The sequence below is a fragment of the Megascapheus bottae genome, chromosome 5 (assembly GCF_031878675.1).
Source record: "Megascapheus bottae isolate mThoBot1 chromosome 5, mThoBot2.hap1, whole genome shotgun sequence".
Classification (NCBI taxonomy): Eukaryota; Metazoa; Chordata; class Mammalia; order Rodentia; family Geomyidae; genus Megascapheus; species Megascapheus bottae.
In genome coordinates, this window is record NC_143513.1 from 59,460,052 (window position 1) to 59,477,731 (window position 17,680).

The window sequence follows — 17,680 nt, forward strand, 5'->3', positions numbered from 1 at the left end:
TGCCAGTTCTGGGTCTGGACACTGCCCTTGAGCCTTATCATGGTTAGTGCTCACTTGAGCCTTTTCTGTGTATGTAGTACTAAGGAATCAAACCGAGGACTTTGTGCATGCTACACAAGAACTCTACCACTAGGCCACACCCCCAACAAAACTTCTTAAGGACAAGTATTTTTTGTCTTTTTACCATCTCTGTACTTCTAAGATGATTGGTTTATATGGTATATGCATAGAGAAAATGAGTAACCATGTATCCATTTCTTAGTGAATGATTTGGAGAAAATGATTAACTTGCCTCCAAGCCAAAGCTTATCTGTGGGAGTATCTGAAAACAAAACAGAACCCAGCTATTTCCCTCATCTATTTATTTTAAATCTTGTTCCTATGTTTAAAAAAAAAACAGAAGAGACTCTTCATCTTTATTCCCATGAAGTCAGAACTGCTTTGTTCAAGTCACCAATTAAGTGTAGAATAAGATCTGTTTTTGGTGCCAGCGTCTTGTTGAGGCAAGTTACTTGAAGTGTGTGGGTTTTCCGCTCATTAGAAATTCATTTTGGCATTGACAACGCTTCACTGATCATTATGGTTCTGGGTGATGCTGTTGATTTCACTTGGTTAGATGGATGTCCCCTGAGTGATGGCTTTCCCTCCACTGAGTAGTAGTTAAGCATTCACTCAGGGCCTCTCCACATAGTCCTTTCTTGGCTGGAATGCAGCAAGAGCTCTCCCTGTTCCTGTTGACTTTTTCACAGTCAAGATTACTCATCACAGCTGAACACTGAGTAACAATAGATGGGAAATGGTTTCCACTTTTTTCCACAGACCAAAAACCCCAATTGCTTTGCAGCAAAAAGTTCTGAAGGAAATTTTACATGACCGAGGCAATGTACATGGAACCAGATGGCATCCTTTCCTAATCTATTGTGTTTCTTCACACACAATTTGTCCCAAGAATTTCTAGAGGCAATTTAACGGAAACAAAATTAATTAATACGTTCATCCAACACACATCACACAGTAACATTTTCCCTACCATTTCTAGTTGAAATTGAAGCTGCTCTGTTCCAAAAGCTTATTCAAATTACCCTGATTTAATCAGCCCATGCAATTAAAATAACATACCATATGCTATGAATATGTGTCCCATTTTAGTCAATAGTAGTGAACCCCAGAGAGAGAGAGAGAGAGAGAGAGAGAGAGAGAGAGAGAGAGAGAGAGAGAGAGAGAGAACTAGTAACAGCATTTGAGCATTTGACTTCAGGGCTTTGCAGTCTTGTTTCGCTTTTTAAGTCAAGACTGGATCTCTACTCTTGAGCCAAAACTCCACTTCCAGCTTTTGGAATTGCAGATAAGAGTCTAATGGAGTTTTCTTCTAGATTTGATTCAAAACATAATTCTCTGATCTCATACTTTTTCTTGGTCAGGTTATTTGGGTTCCATTCTGTTTTCATCTCTTTTATTCCTCTTCCTATTCAGATAGCACTTTAAATTTAATCTGTGTTTCTTAAAGTTCAGTTTCAGACTTTTGAGAGATTATACATGGACCATAAGTGATCCATCTGGATCCATACTTGATAGTGAATCTGGAGGGTGCATTTCTTGACTGCCTGTAGCAAAAAATAAAATGACTGATTATATTTCAGTTCAGAAATGCATGGATATTAATATGTTTGAATTCTCTGAAGTTCTAACTAAATTTTTCTACAAATGCACCTACTCAATGTGTTTTCAAATGGTGGCATAATTCATTAACATAAATTTCTTTTGTTCCTTTAAAGATCAACTGTAGTAAATAAAATTCAGGCAGGATGAGCTAAATGAAATTAGCTCTAGGATATGGAAACAAGAGGTTTATCTTCTGTGATTTTTGTTCTTAACATGTTATTTTTCTTCTCTTTTTTGCCCTTATGGTTAATCTCATGTCGGTACTGTATTTGACTTTGTTACCTGGTATATTGCATATTGTTTATTTGTTTATTTGAAATAGGGAAGGGAATGGGGGGAAAACAAGATAATTAGGAGGAGGTGGGGGAAGGGAAATGGGGACAAAAACATGAGAAGTGGTGTCAAAGTGTGAGAAGTAATCCACCTACTACCTGACAAATGTAACTGTAACCCCTCTCTGTACATTATCCAGACAATTAAAAAAAAAAGAAAACGAGCAAGAAAACGAGCCATTCTCTGTCATGTTTAAATTACCCACATGACATCACCTTTACAATAACGATTAAAGCATTTATATTACAATAAAGTTTTCAACCCCCCAATTTTTTATTATCTTTAAAATACTTCTACAAGAGTTTCAATTGATACGTTAATGTATTATGAGATGCATCTTGATTTGTATCACCGCTTCCATCATTTCCTCTCCATATTTATCTCGGCCTCTCAGTCCCTCAGGTTTTAGTTCCATTTTCACAAATGAACATCAGACGTGAGCTCTCTATTTGCCCTGCATGCCTCTGCCTCCCTCTCCTTAATTCCTCCTCCCCCTTTAGTTTCTATTTCAAAGCTTTCCGAAGATATTTCAGAGCCGGTGGGAAAACGTCGAATTCTTCCTGCTTTGCCTCCAAGTTTCCATCCACACCTACTGGATGTAAACGAGTGTCACCCAGATCTACACACAGACACCCACACAGATTCCTTCTTTGAGTGTGGATGTAAAATGTACCTCACAGTTCTGGGATTTCTCTCTCATGTGACATAGGGAGACTAATGTGATTTAGGCCTCAATGGAATACAGGCTGTGGGGGGGAAAGACATGACTTAAGACAAGGGAGAATTGTTTTAGCAGTCCCCTGATGCCTTACTGGGCATCTGGGCAGCCCGGCCGGCCCCCTCCACCCCTGCTGTGATGATACACAGGGGAAACATGCGCTCTCTTCAGGGCGCAGCTCCTTGGTTTAGGGCTGGGAAAATGTTGCCCCAGGCCTAAAATATCTGCCTAACAGCCGAGCACTGGTGAACTCTTTCTCACTGGCTCCCCGCGGGAGCTCCCCGCCCTCTGCTGCCCCAAACCTTGGGGATGTGCCTAGACTCGGCTCAGCTCGCATCCCAGCCCACAGCGCTCAGAACAAACCCCTGGCGCGCGGCCAGCGGGCTCCCTCCTAGCCACCGCCCCCCAGCCAGCGCCTTTTTTTCCCCCTCATACAATACAAGATCTTCCTTCCTCAGTTCCCTTAAATCACAGCCCAGGGAAACCTCCTCTGAGCCTGCATCGCGCCACGCGCCAGCATGTCTGGGGGCAAATACGTAGATTCCGAGGTAGGCTACCGGTGGGGGCGCGTCGGTCGGCGCGCGCGTGGAGTGCCCGCTTCTGCTATCTCCCACTCCAAATATTCCGACTGCTTTTGCTGCCCCGGCCCTCTCTCCACTTTGCTGCGGCCCTCCTCTCCAGTTGGCACCGCGGAGGAATGGGCCGGGGCGGGGAGGTGAAGAGGAGCCAGGAATGCTTTTTATTTTCCTGTTGGGCAGGGGAATGAGGAAGAGTCCCTGAGCTAGAAGAGCATGGAGAAGAGGGTCTCGGGGTGTTGGGGTAGGGTCTGCCAATCACAGACTCGTTTTCCCCCCGTGGATTCACGGTGTTAAGGTGTCGGTGTCATGGGACTGTATGGCCCATCCTTTGCTTTCTGGGAGACCATGAGCTGAACTCCGAGTTCAGGGGACGAGGGAAATGGGGGGATGGCGGGTCGCTTGCCCACAGTCCTAAGCCCAGTCCTTGCCACCAACCGCTGGTGCTAGAGGTGGTGCCCGCTTGTTTGTGCCTTCCTAAATTCTTGGGCCATCTCAAGAACCCCTCTTGCCTCTGAGGTGTGTGTGTGTGTGTGTGTGTGTGTGTGTGTGTGTGTGTGTGTGTGTGTGTGTGTCCCTCTCCCCAGCTACCACCACCACTACCAATGTAGTGGGAATCTAAGGGAGACAGAGAAGAGAGACGATGAGAGACAGAGACAGAGAGACAGAGATAGAAACAGAGACAGAGACAGACACCTGGGTCCTGGGGTCTGTCAAGAGAAGACTTCAGGAAAGATCTAAACACAAGTAAAGGTGACAGGCAAATTTATTAGGAAAGAGGACAGAGAAAGAGGACATCTTATCCATCTTGTGCCCTGGGTTACAGACATTGGCGCTGGGTTAAATGAAGTGGCTGGAGAGAGCTTGATGTCGGTTTTCTGATTGGTGGGTGTCCCTTCTGTGTTCTGTAAGGTAGTAGTGCCAACGATTGGGGGGGGGGTGTTCCTCCTTTATCCATGTCCCTTTGTAGCTCCTCGCCCCCGAGGCCTTGTCAAGCAGGTTTTACTCCGTCAGTTTATCATGCTACCTGCAAGTTGTATAGGCCCTGGCTGCCTGCTGTTCTACTAACTCAGGTCACCAGCAATCCTGGCACCCAGGCGACCACGGCCTCGCAGTGGCTCAGCCTGGGGTCATCCTGGGGGAGGGTCCTTCGAGGCCAGCAGGTGAGAGCAGGTATAGGTAGTTTCTCCTCCCAAACATGGGAGTGTGGCATTGTGACCACCACAGCAAGTGGCAAGGAGCCTTAGTAGGAGACATTGGAATTAGAGGAAAGGTGGGGGGGGGGGTCCAGCAGGTGCGAAAAAGGGGAGCCCCAAGGAGCAAGGAGAATAAGGATGCTCTGTGGGCCCGGGGGTCTTCGCTGGATTTTAAGGAAAAAAGTAACACTGGGAGGGAGACTAGGGATCGGGTTAAAGGGGACCGGAATGGGACATCGGATCAGGTGAAGCTGGGCGGACGAGTGTGGGGCTGCGGGGAGGAGGGCGGGAGGGAGGACGGAGAGCTGCCTGGTCCTCCTGAGGGTCCCGGGACCCGGGGGCTGGGGCGCGGGGCGGGCCGGAGGGCGCGTGGCGGGGTTTGCCCTGACCCCTGGCGGCGGGCGGGGGAGGCCGGCGCGGCCGGCCTGGTACCGAGGGGTGTGGTGTCCTCTGGGTCCTCTTAAAAGCTGGCGGAGCTCAGGACTTGGCTGTGCGCGAAGCCCTCGCAGGGGAAGCTCCAAGTGGGCCCCGCTGCTCCCCGGCCGCCCCGGCTGAGCTGAGGTCTGGCGTGTGTGTGGGGTTTTTGTTGGTTTGCTTTTCTTTTGAATTTTTTTCTTTCGGTGGCGGTTGTCACCTTCCCGACCGCCCCCATCCGACGACGGCTGTCCTCCGCAGGGCCACCTCTACACGGTTCCGGTGCGAGAACAGGGTAACATCTACAAGCCCAACAACAAGGCCATGGCAGACGAGCTGAACGAGAAGCAAGTGTACGACGCGCACACCAAGGAGATCGACCTGGTCAACCGCGACCCCAAGCATCTCAACGACGACGTGGTCAAGGTAAGAGGAGCCGGAGGGCGACGACGGGGCGTGTGCCCGCTGCCAGGGCCCCCAGGCCCTTCTCCAGCACGCAATTGTGCATCCTGCTGTCTCCTCGCCACCACACACACACACACACACACACATTTTGTGAGACTGGTGTGTCACATCCCCCTCCCCTCTCCAGCTGGGTAATTCAGCTGGAATTTAACTCAGATGAGTTTCCGAGGAGTTTATGCAACTTTGCAAGCCAGAGAACATCTTGCCCACTCGGCCATAGAGGAGCCCTCATTTCCTGGGACGGGGCGATGGCTGTGACCCATTCCCTCTATGCACATGGGATTAAGGTGTTTAAAATAATTTCGTCAGGCTTCCTGCCAAGGGTGAGAATCAGCCCTGGAAACGGGCATGTGTCCCCAGCTAAGATGATCTTATGTGGTTTTCTTAACAAATAATTAAAAAATAGAAGTGGAAATGTCTAAGACCGGTGGTTAGTTATGTATGTGTGCATGCATGTTATATACATAATGTACGTACTACAGCAATACCCTATGTATTATACATATATCGTTCGTACTATATACAATATGTATATAATATATACAACACGTATATAGTACATATATTGAACATATGTAAATGAAAGATGCCTTTGCTAGGAAAAACCTGGCATTTTGTGGAGCTAAGCAAACTAAAACCATAGCGTACCTCTTGATTTCTTCTCTAGATACCTCTAGTTAGATGCAGAAAAAGTGAATGTGTCTGTATTGGCTCACTAGTTCAGCCTCCTCTGTGATAGGGAGACATTCAAGTTAGAACAGCTTTGTTGCACTTTTAGGATATGTTTATCAGGATTGCATATAGATTAATTTCCTGGGTTAATGGCCAAAGTTAAATCTGACACAGTAGTCCTATTTTTATAATTATTATGCTATTCAACTCTGACCCTTTTAGCAAAAATGTTGGATGAATTTATTGCCTGAACCTATCTGGATTGGGTCATCATGGACTTGAGTCATCTTTGGCAGAAGGTTTTCTTGGAGGAGCCTTGAGGACTAAGGAAAACCCTGGCCTCCAGGGTGACAGAGTAAAACTCAGAGCAGCCAAGAAGATGGATGAGCCATTCCCACCTGCCCACCTCCTATCTATGGAAAGGGGAGCTGTGGTTCAGTAACTGCTCACATTCATGAATAATGCATTTCAAAACGAAGAGCAGTGTATGCTGTAACTAGAAGGAAAGTGTGGCTGTCAGAATGGATTCTCTTGGCTTGCTGGTTGTGGAAAAAAAATTGGAGCATTGACAGGTTTTTCTACTAGCCAGATTATGGGATATTTATAAGCAGTAGCAATAACAAAGATACCTTATAAACTGGACTTGCTTTAAAAAAAAAAACCTATTTATGAAAACCACTACCTTACCTTGAAGAGGGAAGGGACTTTGTGTGTGTGCATATGTGTAGCTTTGCACTAAAAGGAAATTTGCCAGGAAAAGAGGCAGATTTCAGACTGGGCTCGCTTCACTGGACCCTCCCTGTTGTTCCCCTGCAGTGGGAGCGGGATTCCCTAGAGCAAATGAACCTCCCGGGATGAGTCAGAAAGGCCAACCATGTGGATGTGGGTCTCTACACATAGCATGACTAAGTAGAGAAAGAAAGGCCCTTGGGAAAAAAGAGTCTCCAACACAGATGGGAGGGAAAGCATGACAGCCTTAGAGAAAAACAGCATTTCAAAGAGCCTCCAATTAAAGAAATTAAAAGGAAAAAAAATAAAAGGCTAGAGGCCTTAAGGAAATCAGACTCTGCCCACTTGACCTTAGAACTGTGAGCAAATCAAAAATGCCAAAGGAGGGAAACCACCTTGACAAGAATTTGGCAGGACCACTTGATGAGATTCCTCCACCCCTCCCAAGCCCCACTCCAGGACTTTGGAGAATGCTCTGCTGGGAGAGAATCTCACTGGAAATGCAAATTCTGTTCTCACAGTGCTGACTCACCTCTCCCTCCAGCTCATGGACGCTTCCCTTTGGAATGGTTTTAAGTCCCAGTATAAAACCTAATGACAGAAACAGGAATGATCCTCTCTCTCCCTGTTGCCATGACAGTAAATAACAAATTTCTCTGAATTTCATTTTGGATAGTGCAGTGTTCTTCAAATAATAAATGTAAGCAAAGCTTTTATGAGAGAGCATGACAGCTTATAGCCTCACCCAGTGGAGACACCAGTGGAATCTGTTACTAAAGTACCAACCAAGAGAGGAAGGTGGGTTTTAGAAACAGGTAGTCTGGTAAAAGCTGTTCCATACAGCACTGTAATTATGACCCACTTGTGGCTAATATTTCAATTTTAATTTTATTTAAGAGCTATTTAATAAAATTCAAAATTCAGTTTATTAATCACACCAGCCACACTTCAAGTGCTCCATATGTAAGGGCAAGGGTGCCAATGGAACATTTCAGTTTCAATTGGAAAGCACAGATACAGAAATGTAGAAACTCCTATCATCATGAAATCTGGTTGGACAGTGATGAACTAGGGTGTTCCTTGATTAAAAAAAAAAAACATCTTTCATTAAGTACCAATGGCTCATGTGTATAAGCTACCAGGAAGCTGAGATCTGAGAATCATTGTTGAAACTCAGACTGGACAGGAAAATCTGTGACACTCTTATCTCCAATGGATGACAAGAAACAGAAAGTGGAGTTGTGGCTCCAGTGGCAGAGCACTAAAGCTCAAAGATGGCACCCAGGCACTGAGTTCAAGACCCAAAATTGGCACACACACACACACACACACACACTTCTATCCAAGTTTTTGTTAAACTCTACAATAAAGTTGAACCATTGATATAAAGTGTGAAGAAACATACTATTTGTATATATTCTTTCAGTACCATAAAACTTCTAGTTAAAGAGGAGCATCTACATTTATCTGTGTTATAAGTTTATATTTGAAGAAGGTGTATTATCAACTATTCTACTACTAATAAATATAAATTTAAATGTACAATGTATTTCCAGTGAAATACATTGTGCTGTTCCACATTATGATAAATCAAAATACTTTACCTAAAATTGTATTTATGAAAGTTTTCTGTGTTTTTCTAATGCTTGCATTCTCAGATCTTCTATTAACTCTCTATTATCTTTGGTGTGTGTGTGTGTGTGTGTGTGTGTGTGCACGCACATATTGGTGTAGCATATGCCTACACTGTTATTAAAGCTTGAATTTTCAGGCTTGTGCTCTTGTTTAACTTTTTCCACTCAAAGCTATTGCTTTACCTCTTCAGCCACGACACCCCTTGCTATGTTTTGCTCATTTGTTGGACATAAGAATTTCTGGGATTTGTCTTCTCAGGCTGTCTTTGAACCTCTTTCTATCCTCAAATCGCAACCTATCTGTGGCTAGGATTACAGGCGTGAGCCTTTGGTGCTGGACTTCTCTTGGATAGTTCTAAGTTCTCTTTTGTTCACATTTATATTCATATGTTGATTATTTACATATTTAGATTTCTAAACAGAGGAAATGACTTCAAAATTTCATCACCAATTTATTAAGATATCGTAAAATGCTAAGCTAATCAATTTGCTATTTGTTTTCTAAAATAAACCCAACCATTTCAAAATCACAGTTGGTAAGAAGTTCATATAGATGTTTTAAATCATAAAAATTAACATCACCAGATGGTTAAATTACAACCAGATACCTACTGGATCCTTTATTTTGCTTGGAGAAAACATAGATTCTAAATGTTATCAAATCCTGCTACTTTGTCTCTCAAACACATTGTTTTGCATTTTTCCTACCTTTTAAAAATTGGTATGCTCTTTTATGAGATCTCTATTGAAGAGCCTTATGATTGTTTTGGAAATATAAAATAGATGCTAAAGTAAATCCAAAGTAAATAATATTGAATATTGTATGACAAAAATTAATTTTAGTAGTGAGTAGTATTATGGTCAGAGCAACAGATACATAGAAGAAAGTTGTATCAAAGATATGTTAATAGAGAAGAGCATGAAGGATGGACAATCTAAGATAAAAAAAAAAGAAATAGAGATGAGAAAGTCTCACACAGGAAAATTTTAACAGACTTCTTTGATTGGAACTTCAGGATTCAAGTGATAGCAAAGAAAGGTGTGATCCTGGCCAAATGGCAGAGTTGTTAATCCAGTGGTCTTGGTAAGTTTGGATTTTCTCATGACAGAAGTGAAAAACTATGGAAGATACAAGAAGTGAAGACCATTAGTGTGTTTATTTTGGCAATGGGGTGGGGGAGGGAGATATAATGGAGTAAAAGCATTAAAAATTCCATAGAAATCATACTTCGTATTCTGGCCTTTTACTGGGGTAGTAATATATAATACAATGTTCTGTTGAGATACTGTACAGTATCTCAAAACTCTCATGAAATCTGGGTTGGACAGTGATGAACTAGGGTGTTCTTTGATTTTAAAAAAAAAATCTTTCATTAAGTACCAATGGCTCATGTGTATAAGCTACCAGGAAGCTGAGATCTGAGAATCATTGTTCAAACTCAGACTGGACAGGACAGTCTGTGACACTCATCTCCAATGGACCACCAGAAATATAAAGTGGAGTTGTGGCTCTAGTGGCTGAGCACTAAAGCTCAGAGATGGCACCAGGGACTGAGTTCAAGACCCAGTTAGTATCACAAGACTTAGCTGCCAGTCACACAATCCCAAAAAGTACAGTATAACTAACCTGTGGCATTCAAAGAATTAGATGCACTAAATACAGTTTTTGCTTCCAAGTTTTCAACTTATTCTGAGCTTATCAAGATGTAACTCCATGGTAATTTGAGGAACATCTGTAATTTTACTATGTTCCAGATGTGAAATGAAGATGATGGTATGTGCATTGGGAATAGAATCATACAAACACAAACACCAAAATTATAAACAAACTGGTTAAAAGGTTGGCTTCACTTCCTCTTTTATGACATTCAAAGAAACTAAGGAATAATAAAGTTTAATGTAATATTTGTGTTTTAAATAGTGCTTCAATCAGATATTATGAAATAAACTATTTAGGAAGACTAGACAAATAGGTGATTTGAAGTGAGTTAGTTTCAAAGGGGAAAAGGAGTCTTGGTGATTCCAAGATTAGCACCGAGGTAAATCAGAAAATCTGGGATCAGGTCTTTATTGAAAAATAAAATGCACCTTTTACCTTTTCTCTTGAAGCTGGAATTTAAAAGATTCTTAAATATATAGATATAAGCAGATGTGGTGGCTCCTGCTTCTGATTAGTCATACAGGAAGGTGAAACTGAGAGGATCAGAGTTTGAAGCCAGTCTCAGCAAAAAGTTCATAAAATCTCCACATATAATCAATAAAAGATAGATGCAGTATATGCCTGTCAGCTATGTGAAGACTATTAAATGTGATTTATGGTTAGAGTTACTCTATATATTGATGAATTGTTGATGTATAATTATCAAATAAGGATACTTACAATATACTTACTTGATATACATAGAACAAAATCATGATATTTAAAAGATTAGATTGTCACCAGGTGCCAGTGACTCACATCTGTAATCCTAGCTACTCAGGAGGCTGAGATCTGAGGATCACAGTGCAAAGCCAGCTTGAGTAGGAAAATCTCAGAAACTTATCTCCAATCAATACCAAAAAAGCCAGAAGTGGAGTTGTGTCTCAAGCACTAGCCTTGAGAGAAGAAAGAAGAGGAGGAGGAGGAGGAAGAGAAGGAGGAGGAGAAGGAGGAAGAGGAGGAAGAGGAGGAAGAGGAGGAAAAGGAGGAGGTGGGGAATAAGTAAAGCTCAGTGCTGCACTCAGGCCCTGAGTTCAAGCCCCAGGATGAACACAAAAGAAAAAAATCAAATTGTCTCCAAGCCCTCAGCACCATGATGAAATTTTCTATTCTGCTGGAACTGGTATTGGTTTTGCTTGTTTGTTTAAGAGATAACTTCAAAAAATGATGATTACTATTTTGCCATATAGGAAGTGATGCATGGAATTCAGATTTTACAGCTTGTGAAATAGCAGTATGGTTATATTTGGTAGGAAATTGTTCTCACATCTCTAACCAAAGAATGATTCTCAAATGGGAAAGATTATTCATTATTAAACATCTGAAACATTTTCAACTTCAGCCAACAGTGATATGCATCTTAAACATGCAACTAAAAGAAATGTTCTTAAAAAAAAGAAACATTCTTTTTTATTTTCTTTTTCCATTCCTTAAACCAAAAAATTGATTCAACTTTGACTTTAAACTAAGGAAAGTTGCATATTATTTGCTAAAATTTTAGGCAAGCTGTACCCAAGGTCCTTGAATCATGAAACTGTAGAATGCTTTTTCATGATGAGCAGTTGTGGGCTACATTTTTTTTTTTGCCAGTCCTGGGCTTGAGCTCAGGGCCTGAGCACTATCCTTGGACTTTCTCAAGGCTAGAGCTCTATCACTTGAGCTTCAGCACCACTTCCAGCTTTTATCTATGTATGTGGTACTGAGGAATCGAACCCGGGCCTTCATGCATGCTAGGCAAGCACTTTAACCACTAGGCCAAACTCCTGGCCCGTGGGCTACATTTTTAAGGTTGAAGTATGAAATCAGCAATGATGACCAGCACCTGAGAACTATAGTAATTTCAAAAGCCACCTGCCTGTGTGTTCTGTCCCTCCAGTCCATAAAATAGCACACACTTTTGTCTTCCAAATGAATATCCTTAGTGTGCCCTACTTCTAAACATCAGTTTCCTGTGATGGAAGAAAGCTGGTCCCTGGAAATAGGGAGCTTTGTACACTGTGAGGATCTGGGCCTTCCATGATCCCCTTGGCTGTCTTCACAATGGAGAGAGATCAGGGCTGCTGTCTTCAAACAAAGATGGCTTATGTCAAGACTCTTCCTCTTTCTTCTTCCATTCTCAGAATACTGGTGTGTGTGTGTGTGTGTGTGTGTGTGTGTGTGTGTGTGTGTGTGTGTGTGTGTAAAACCATCTAATACTCAAGAAGTAGATATTTACAAACCATACTTCTTTGGAAAGAATTTCCTAAAACAAAATTTACCTAACACATAGGTACCCAGTGGGTAGACTATTGTACTAAAATAGTGGTCTTTAAACAATTTGCCTCTCTTTTAGTTCCCTAAAAGGGTGGAAGATACTGCAGTTCCTCTGTAATATTTTTTCTTCTGGTACTTTCAAATTCTAATTTTCCTACTGAAAAAAAATATTTGAAGATGTTTTATAACTCAACCCCCTCTTCATAAACCCAAGAAGATCTTCAAATTGGGAAAGGCATCAGAATCACCAGGGAAAATTTCTTCTCTCTTTTTTTTTTTTTGTTCATAAGTCTTGAACGTTGGCCTGGGCATTGTCCCTAGCTCTTCAGTTCAAGGCTAGCATTCTACCAGTTGAGCCACAGCACCATTTCCAGTTTTCTGGTGGTTAATTGGAGATAAGATTCTTCCAACTTTTGTTCCCCGGGGTGGTTTTGAACCATGATCCTCAGATATCAGCCTCCTGAGTAGCTAGGATCATAGGCATGAGACACTGGCACCAACGAAAAAACTTTTAAAATGCAGACGCCTGAACCTTCCCCTTCTATATTTAACAGATACCTATTAAATCAAAGTATCTAGAAGCCAGGTCTGAGTAGCTATATTTTTCTGAGCTTTAAATGATGACTCTTCAAATAATGGCCTGTGAAGTCACATTTAAAATTGCTTATGCCCAATGCTGGCACAGAATATATATATATATGCATACTTGATGTCTACCTTGAGTCACATGGTAAAGTTTATTCTAGACATTTTCCTTGCCAGCAGATTATTTGAGGGTCTGGTCATTTTAAATTGTAGTAGAGAGTTTTGAAATACCAGGCAATACTTCCAAATCAACCTTACCCAATAACCCTTTGAGCCATCTGGGCTTTAGAGTCACCTTCAAGATTATAGCCTCAGAGTGACATAGGAGTGGGGAAACCATGTGTACCATACCACACAATACCACTCAGTCCTGAACAATTGTTAATGGTTCGCCTTTCAGAGATTGTCTGGTGTGAGGGGCTAGAAGAAGGGGAAGAGAGAAAAGAAACGTTGTTTACAAAAGGGAATATATGAATATAATGGAGGAGAGATGAACTTGTTCAAAGTACAGGAGATGCAGCTCAGAATTATCACAATGAATCCCTCACATACTATTAATGTAAGCTTATTTTTGAAATATTTTTTGCCAGTTCTGGGGCTTGAATTCAGAGCCTGGATGCTATCCTGACCCTCCCTTTGCTCAAGGCTAGTGCTCTACCACTTGAGCCATAGCACCACTTCTGCCTTTTTCTGTTTATGCGGTACTGAGGAATCAAACCTGGGGCTTCATGCATACTAGGCAAGCATTTTATAACTAATCCACATTCCCAGCTCTGACATAAAATATTTTTAAGAGGAATTTCTAAAAAAAATTCTACTGTCTACTTAGAACTCTTATAGTTTGGTAAAAAATAACATAATCATAAATGTATTGGGAATGACCTATCATAGAATGCCATAGAAATCCTTATTCAAGCTCTCTTCTAGTAGAAGATGCAAATTTTCCAGGTATGTCACAACACACACATACACACACACACACACACATGCACACACACCACATACACACACACACTATTCTCTGGTGCTGTATTCTGGAAGAGGAAATAACATCTATCTCTTTTGTCTTTAGCCTTTTGTTTCATTCCCTGAAACACAGGGTTAATGAAACTGATAACCTTCCATAACCTTATTTTGTTGGCTATTCAAAGATTAAAATGCCTAAAACTGTTTTTAACTATTTTTCATTTTGTCCAGGAAACATAAAATGGCATGCTTTCATAGAAGCCATTGTTAGGGGTGGGGGAAGTGTTTTTAATTTTGTCTTAAAGGAAATCTGCATGATCCATGTACTATGCAACTACTAAGGGAATTTGTTGGTAGAACAGATCTCCACCTGCACAGAACACATATTTCCTGCCTCTCATGGGGACAAAGGTGATGTTTCAGATACAAAGACATCTGTGTTCTTTATTGGACCTTGAGTAGATGTCTCTTGTTGGGCATTATTTTATAGAGAGGAAGTACATACTCAAAAAGACATGAGTTGTTACTTCACCATTGTTAATTATTGGGCCAATTAAGAACCAGGTGATTGTAATTTTGAAGAAAGCAAGTATTATGTGCCTCATTTCGTGTCATAGAAATTTAAGAGTGAGTTTGGTCTAGTGGTAGACGAAGATCCAGGTTTGATTCCTTGGTACCACATACATAGAGAAAAACCAGAAGAGGTGCTGAGGCTCAAGTGGTAGAGCTCTAGCCTTGAGAAAGTCCAAGGACAGTGATCAGGCCCTGAGCTCAAGCTCAGGACTGGCAAAAAAAAAAAGAAATTTAAGAGTGAAGCTTTTAAGACTTACATTTAATATATGAACCTTTCCTGAGCCCAGTGAGCACATTACCACATAGGTGGACATTGATAGATTCTGTGTTAAAAGAGTGTATCTAAATATTGGGCTGATCCATATTTATTGCAGCCATCAAACACAGTTATATTTTCTCATTTTCTGTGAATAATGGAAAGATGGAATAGTGAATAATGAAAGATGGAATGAGTAGTAGAGAAGTAGGACATTGAGAGGTAAAGGAGCAATGATGAAGAAAGTCTCACAAGGTCCCCGAGTTCTGGTCTGCTCTGACCTGCTCTATATAGGGATGTACCCAACTCAAGGATTCTCCATATGCAGTTCTTTACACAGTACAGCTGTGTCTGAATACCTGGTCATGCTCAAACATTGACTGAGGAGTTGAACCCAGGCTTCTAAAGGTTTTAGAATTTAATGGAGGAATAGACATGTAAGCAGGTCTGAGCAAACTCATATAGAAAAGGGACAAGACATACTCAGTCACGAAGGAATGAATTCCCAAACATATTCCCAAATAAAAGGGTGTCTGGGGAGAGAGAGAAAGAGAGGGGGGGGAGCAGGAACATTAAGAGAAGTGAGCATACCTAACTTATTCTAGGCATCCATGACATGGGTGGCCAGTTCCAGAGATGCAAGCAGGGGTCAGATCAACAGGGTCTTCTTTGCCTAGTGCAGGCATTTTGTCCTAGTGTAGTTAGCAGTGACTCACAGAGAGGTTTGGGGGCAGGGGATGAGTTTTGGCTCCATGAACGGACTACCATCATATTGATCTTGCTGATATAAAGACTTGGACTTCAGCAGGTAGGCAGTGAAAGAGTTGAGTGTCTCAACCCAGATGGTGTAGATTGAAAACCTAGATTCTTAATCTCTAATATCCCCTTCCTCTACATAACTTACCAGGCCACAGAAGGCAATGATTTCACCAGATTTCTGAAAGAGGTAGAGGTACTGTCAGCCTGGGTGAATAGCATATGTTAATGGGGATTTTAACCATGACCTGTGTTGGGAGTGACAGCTCCGTGGGTATAGGATCAGGCTCCAGTTCCTGGCAGCTAGATGTTCCCAACCTCAAGGAAAGTAGAGGCTGACCTGGTTTCTAGGAAGGCAGGGAGCACAAGTTCCAAACTCTAGAATCAGAATGCAAAACAGGGGTCTGTCTGAGTGATGTTGAGTTGTACGAGCTCTGAAAAGATACCTGATTGCTTAGGTTGGTCAGAGGACCTGGGTTGCATCTCAGTTATATGGGGAGGGGTAGGTAGGAGAGAATGAAGAAGCAGGTCTCAACAGGCACTAAACAGTTTTTTTGAAGTCTCCAATTTGCCTGCTCCACTTCTATAGACACAGACATACGTGCCACCAGACCATACATTGTAAAAAACAGGAAGCTATTAAGCAAAACCTTGGCTTTATGCTAGTGGGAGAAACGCCTATTGAACCTTACAAGTCATTTTTCTGAGACTTCCTCCCTAAGGAGTACATATTTGTTCTCAAGAAAACAAATGCCAGAAGCAAAGACAGACTTAGTCATGCATTTTACAAGATGTCGTTAATGTCTTAAAGAACCACAAAATGTTCTGTCCATGTTTTCACTTTCTATATTAGCAATAACATGTGGATAGAACAAAATATGTCAAAGCAAAGGGGTTTATTCCTACTTATTTTGGTTAATTCAACAGAGCATTCTTCCTAAACTTATTCCTCAGAGCCAGGCTCTTCAGTAGAGATTATAGTCTAAAAACTAATTACTATTGACCTAGCAAACTATTTTGTGTAACTCCTCCTGTGCCTCTGGTTATAAGGGACTGAGAGGAAGACATTCTCATATCATGTTTTCCTTAGAGAGGCTTTGGCTAACACCCCTCCAGGCATGGAACAAACACATCAGGGATCCTGTAGACCAGTCATACCTGAGCTGCCTGAGCTGTCCATCAAGGCTGCCCTCAGATCCCCAGGGCATAGTACAATCAGTTGACTTTTCTGTGAGCTCCAGCTATATTTTTCTTGAACACTGTTATAATACTGATCACAGTACTTCACTATTCCCTCTCCTGTCTCTTTCTGTCTCCACTTTTGGCCCATGCCCTTCAGAGCAGGACCTTCATTTCTGTGACTAACCAGCATCCTCAGGAGGACACTAGAGCCCTGCACTGAGTCATCCATCAAAAACAAAGAGGCCAAATTGAATCAACAATCTGAAATTCCTTTTGAAGTGATTTAACGTCTGTTGTGAATGAAAAGACATGGTTGGATTACGCTATTTAGTGGCTTCCTTTGCCTTTCTCTACGTTGACCTCATTGAAAGCCTTGTAAGGAAAAAATATCCAAAACATGATAAAAATGTTTTTATAAAAAAAGACCAGGCACTCTTTTGCGGTAAAGGAGATACAGTGTTCTAATATTGCATATTTTTTAAAACCCATTTTTAAGATCTTTTTAGATCTCCAGTGAAAGGAGGAATCTTATAGAGATGAACTGGGGCACTGGAAGATGAAGGTTATCATGACTGTCTTGACATGTCTGGCAGGCACATTCCCAGGATGCCATGGGCTGTGGCTTGAGGTCACCTCTGCTTGAGTCTCTTCAGCTTTACTGCTGCTAGAGCCAAGTACCCAAAGCTCTGGGGGTTTTCTCACTAGGAGGTAGTGGCTATTCATCTACGATTCTAAGAAGTTGCTTTTTCACCTCAGCAATGTTTTCTTATAGATCTCAAATCTCTTCTCAGAAGGAAAAGAGAAAAGAAAAACCAAACATGCCAACTGCTTAAGTTTTCCTAGAAAGGGTCAGATATCATTTTGTCATTGATGTCTGGGCCAAGTGAAATGCAGGTTAGATGTTCCCTGAAATGCAGTCTTTTGTGTCCTGTGATAGATGATGGTTTTTATCACATAAAGGAAAACTTAGCAGTTTGACCCCAAATATTCTATCAATGTGCTACATAGAAAA

At 41.8% G+C, this 17,680-nt stretch overlaps 1 protein-coding gene and 1 long non-coding RNA gene across 4 annotated transcripts in view; one reads left to right on the forward strand and one right to left on the reverse strand.

Annotated features, from left to right (window-relative positions):
- Positions 1–385: 385 nt before the first annotated feature.
- On the reverse strand, positions 386–15,812 carry LOC150063465 (uncharacterized). The gene is made up of 3 exons (XR_016535546.1): positions 15,635–15,812; positions 1,408–1,604; positions 386–954 (listed from the first exon to the last, which is right to left on the reverse strand). It is a non-coding gene; the product is annotated as an uncharacterized LOC150063465 (long non-coding RNA).
- Cav1 (caveolin 1) overlaps positions 3,155–17,680 on the forward strand; it is a 31,897-nt gene continuing 17,371 nt past the window's right edge. Inside the window, exons 1-2 of one of the 3 annotated variants that reach the window (XM_090333185.1) lie at positions 3,155–3,261; positions 5,160–5,324. In XM_090333185.1, coding sequence (XP_090189311.1) covers positions 3,232–3,261; positions 5,160–5,324 — 195 coding nt within the window. In that variant the 5' untranslated portion in view covers positions 3,155–3,231. Of the gene's footprint in view, positions 3,262–3,455; positions 3,533–4,964; positions 5,046–5,159; positions 5,325–17,680 lie in introns of those variants that run through there. The other 2 variants (XM_090333186.1, XM_090333187.1) reach the window with 2 other exon arrangements.